The sequence below is a fragment of the Loa loa genome (genome assembly GCF_000183805.2).
Source record: "Loa loa unplaced genomic scaffold supercont3.122, whole genome shotgun sequence".
Lineage (NCBI taxonomy): Eukaryota > Metazoa > Nematoda > Chromadorea > Rhabditida > Onchocercidae > Loa > Loa loa.
Genome location: NW_018108302.1, coordinates 129,698 through 135,290, shown reverse-complemented (window position 1 = coordinate 135,290; position 5,593 = coordinate 129,698). Strand labels below are relative to the sequence as shown.

The following is a 5,593-nucleotide window of genomic DNA, read 5'->3' as shown; positions in this document are numbered from 1 at the left end:
AAAATAGTTGCATTTTTTTTTTTTAAAAAATTCTTTAAATGAAATAATTTACGAATAATATAATACCTAAAAGAAAATTTTCACGCAAACTTTATTTCAATTTACTCCAAAAAAAAAAAAAAAAATTAATAAGAAAATTTCTTGTTTTATAACTTTTAGGGTGAATTTTTTTTTTTTTGGATCTTTTAAATTAGAATGAAATTATTGTGACAATCATAATATAAATAGTGATATTAATTAATTACTGGATAAATGTTTGGTTAAGAACTAATTTTAATGCGAATTCATTTAAGGAATTAATTTATAAGTTTAAGCTTTAAGTTATTATCAATAAAAAATATCCAAAAGTTGTTTTACTAATACTAGTAATAATAATGTGACCATAATTATTATCATTAATATTTAGTCAATTCAATATAACTTTCAAATTATTATCACTACAATTCACGTTATCATTGATAATACCATGATTACACTGCGTTTATCTTTATCCAAAGAAAAAAAAAGATATCCAAATATTACGAAATAATTGATCAATTTCAATTCACTTGCTAATCTCGCTATCACTAAATGTTTATTGCCCTTATCAATCTCCTTATCAACAAACCAAAAAATGTCCACATTCAAATTTCAAATATGCGACACTCTATCAAGCTAATGTTTGACTACTAAATAATTATGAATAAATATTTCATTCTTAAGTTCTACATGTACAATTGACAATTTTTGCTTTTTTTTTCTTTCTAATGCAATTTGCTCATTTTAACAATATTATTTTGTATATATTAATCTTATCAGTAATGATTTTTAGGATAACTGATAAGATCAGAAAATGCTCAAAGTGAACCTTTGACATTTGTTTCATTTAAACATACCTAGATTAAGTTTTCAAATCAATTTTTTTTTTACATATCTTCTATTTTATTGCTCAGAAATTTAAAGAATTGTTAATGGATGTAAAAGAGAAATAAGAACTTCACTATTTTTTTTTTTTTTTAATATTTAGAATATAAAATCTTAAAAAAGAAAATTGGATTTAAAAAGTCGAATATGTCCAATGTTACTTATACAATTACCTTAAAAACGAAATTAACTTTTAAAAGCGAAATTAACTTTTATATATGAAAAGATGGATAAAGAGAAATAAAGAAAAGAAAAATCAGTTGAGTACTTTTAAGAAATAAAAAAAAGGAAAAAACCATCGAAATCGATTAAAGGTGGAATTTTGAAATGTAAAATGGTGAGAAAAGTGTATGTGAAAAATGATAAATGAATTAATAATTCATTACAATATTCCATACCATTTAATCTTATCAGTAATGATAATTGAAAAAGTCAAATTCTAATATCAAATGATTTCAAATTCGAAATAATATAAGAAAAGATGAAATTTTAAAAATAATTAAATTTTACTTTTTTCTTTTGGAAAAAAAAATATTTTGAAGAAAAAAAAAATTCTCGTAGTGAAAGAAAATTTTAAAAATTGTCAAAGAAAGGAAAGATCAATGAGCGCCTATTCTTCTGATAAAGCATGAAAGCGCAAATGAATAAATTGTAAATAGACGGGGTATGTTGAATTATAAATATGTTAGTAAATCCGTTTTTTTTTTTTTTCTTTTTTCTTTTTACTTCTTTAGCTCTCTCTTTCTCACTGATATATTTATTAACTTTTTAACTTTTTTTTTTGTTTAAATTTAAAGGACTTTAATTTAAATTAAATATCTTATATTTAAAATTTAAACCAAAGTAAACGGATATTAGAAATTGCTAGATGAATTATATTTTATTGTTTCTTAAAATACAAAGTTCATAAAAAAAAAAAATTGATTTTTTTAGTAAATTAAAAATATGTGACAATTATTTGATGTTAATTTCCTGAAGTTTGCTAATTTTTTAATTTTCAACTTTTAACAATTTCTTAAATAATATATATCTTAACTATCATTATCAATTCAGAGATATCACTAACATCCAAAATGATTCAAAGGTAGATTTGAAACTAATTTTATCATTTTTCTTTATCACAATATATAATATCAGATTGCATTTGGACGAAAAATTGAAGCCTAGTAATCAAGCTATAAGACTTGTTAAATTAATTCAAAATAATCAATTTCATTATCATTCATTATCATAAATGTAAACATTAAAGAGAACAAATTTAAAAAGAAGAATTTAAGCATGATAATTAATTATGATAATTCGATTATGATAACAAAAATTTGTAATATCATATTATTGTGAAAACTTTGAATAATCATTTAAAAAAGAGGAGGAAAAAGTAAGAATTTAAGCAAAATAATTAATTATTTTAATTAAAGCAAAAAATCCAAAATTTTTTTTAGAATTATTTCATATTTTTATTCGCCAAAAAGTTCGATCCTTCGTTTGATTTGTTTGAATGCAATTTAAGTTGCTAATTTTTTATTTGGCATTCGAAAAAATTCATCCTATTGGTAATAGTTTTGTTTTGGCTTTCTAAATTTTATAAGTTGACAATAACTTGATTAAGCCTATTTTAATTAATTGGAATTATTTTTAATACGCCAAAGAACTAACTTTAATATATCTTGAAAATTCTTAAAGATATATCAAAATAAAACAAATGAAATTTTACAAAATTATCTTCAATCTCATTTTAAACAAATCTAAATCACTCTAATATCCAATTACTAAAAATACAGAAAAAAAAAAAAAAAACTTAACTCGTTGAAAACAATTCAGTCGTCTTCGAGCTGATATTTTGGTTGTTGAACAAATGCTGATCATACCTTGATAAGATATGCAGAAAATATCATCTTATCATTTTATTTCACAAATACAAAATAATTTCAAACAAATTGTTTAATTTTAATTTTGTTCAAAATTAAAATCAAAATTAAAAAAGTAAAAAGGTTAAGTAATAATTGAACGAAGTGCTTAAGCAACAGATTAAATCATAACTGAATTTGTTAAGTAATAACTGACTGAATACTTAAGCACTAAATTAAGCAATAACTTGACCTATTAAGCAATAAGTTTGAAGTAATTTTCAAATATTTATTTACAATTTAGACAACTTACCGCAATTTTCCACACCTTCTTCAATGGGAAGTTCTCGGCGTTGATTGGAATGCACCGGGAATGTTAATCTAACAGTAGGAGTCCAAGATTGTCGCGAATATTCCGAGAGTTGTAATTTTTCGATACTCTCATCATCTATCTGAAGCGGTCGTTTAGCATCATCATCATCATCCAATGAAATAGGCGATAGCATGCTGCATAAATTTAATCTTGCCAAAGTTGGAAAAGTTTTTGATTCCGTTGGAATTGATGGAAGACGACGACGGATACGGTAGTTATCATTTCGCCAAACCATTTCCATTAGAATTTAAGAATAAATCACGATAAACTTTTCTTTTTTTTTTTTGTTTGAATAATATCAATCAATTTTTGATTAATATACATATAAACCTGCAAAATCAATAATTTTAATTAAGTTATGTTTTGTTTACAATTATAAATGTAGCAGCATCAATATACAAATTTTATTATTTTTTACTTTAAATATTTCATAAAATTAAATTAATGCAAACTTTATCCTTCTAAAAAAATGTCAACAAAGTTGAGATAATTTGAAAATATTCGATAAAATTAGCTAGCAAATATATTTTCTCAAATAGCAAAAATGAATTATATATATATTTTTTTTCCTCATTAATATTTTAAAATATTTCTGCAGCATTGTGAAAAAAATTTACTTGCTAAAAATCGATTCAATATGTTTGCTTCCTATTTTTTTTCCCCCCCCCCCAAAATAATAAAGCACTAGAGAGAATTTTAAATATACAATCGTACCTGAAAATGAAAATTAATAAATGAGAGTTATTTTAATTAAAATAATTAGGAGAGTAAAATTTCAAACTATATTAGTTTGCTTGTGATAAAATAAACTGATTAATGATTAATTAATGATATGATATGTAAGATCATCAAGCGAAGGATTGTAGCTAAAAATGAACGATTTAAAAAAGATTGCAAAGAGTTATTTTTGAAATTTTTCCTAAGATGAATTGTAGAAGAGCAGATTTTTTCTTTTTCTTATTTTTTTCTTTTTTTTTTATGTTTTAAATGTTGGCTGAAACAAAACGTGGAAAATTACGCTAATTTTGGTAGATAAAAAATATGGAAGGGATGTTGAGATCATTTACTAATTAAAATTCTCTTAATTAGCATTTTTTTTTTTTTTTGAACCCTTTATTTAGTATCCTTTGAAGTTATTCATTACTTTTTTCTTTTTTTTTTTTTTTTTTTATTTCCATTATTTTTGCTTTTTACAATTTTTTTGATACTATTTGAAAAGAAACAACAAACTTATTGTATTGTTTAATCAAAATCTTTCCTTTATTCTATAAAACTTTGAGGAAAAATTTAATATTTGATCTTACTTTGTAATATTTTTCATAAAAAAATTTTAAGTAAAAAAAAAAAGAATCATGATAAGATTAACTGATTTGGTTTATTATTTCATAACTCAAATGATTGTCATCAATATTGTCATCAAACGTTGGTTCAATAATAACTAAATAATAGACAACTATAAAAATACTTCAAAATTTATGTAACATTAAAAAATGTTTCAATTAATGAATTCGGAATTGCAGCTGCAAATGCATGCATATTTGTATATCTGCACTTATCAATGCTTTGATATTTATGACTATTAATGATAATGCTTTAATTTAATATCAACAAAATTTGCAGGATATTTATTGATGTTTGATATTTAGAAGATAAATGAAAAAGGAAGACTATCATCATATTTCTCATGCTTATCACCATTGATAAAAATGAAAATATATTCATAATATGATATGATATTTAGAAGATAAATGAAAAAGGAAGACTATCACCGTATTTCTCATGCTTATCATTATTGATAAAAATGAAAATACATTGATAATATGATATATTGCTTTTTTTTTTCACCTATTTGATATATTCTCTTTGCATGATATAAGAAAGTTTTTTTTTCGTTTTTTTTTTTTTTCTTTTTAAAGAAAGAAATTACAGTAATGTATGTTTATGAGACATTTTAATCCTTTTTAACTTGAAAAAATTTACTCTAAACTAGACTCTATTACCATATATCAATCTTTGAACTTATCATCATTTCTGTTCACTGATAAATTTTGAAATCTATACAATTGAGCATACAAAAGAAAAGGGATTATGAATTATGTTCAAAAGATCGATCAAATAAAGCAATCATAGAAGTGTTTTTGTAAATAATTGTATTAATTAGTATTTTAGGAGTAGTTTGGAAACTTTTTTTTTGTCTAATAAGATTAAACTTTTTCCCATTGAAATGTGATGATTAAAAATATTGTTTGATTCATTTTAAATTTAGGTTTAATTTTTAAAATGAGCAGTTGCTATTTTGTTGAAAATTTTTAAAAACATTTATTTTGAGCACCTGTTCCATAAGACATTTCGAATATTGGTTGTGATTTTTTAATTATGTATATTTTACACAGTTTGATATAGCTCATTTGTTTTAATCGTCAAACTTTTTTTGTGATTTCAATATTTTAAAAGTTAGTTATAAAAAAAA

General features: G+C 22.3%; 1 protein-coding gene across 1 annotated transcript; it reads right to left on the bottom strand.

Moving 5' to 3' along the window:
• Positions 1-3,043: 3,043 nt before the first annotated feature.
• LOAG_12147 (hypothetical protein) lies at positions 3,044-3,358 on the bottom strand (the record flags this gene model as incomplete). Its single annotated transcript, XM_003147661.2, has 1 exon — positions 3,044-3,358. The coding sequence occupies one exon, from the start codon at positions 3,356-3,358 to the stop codon at positions 3,044-3,046; it is 315 nt and encodes a 104-aa protein (XP_003147709.2).
• Between the last annotated feature and the right edge of the window lie 2,235 nt (positions 3,359-5,593).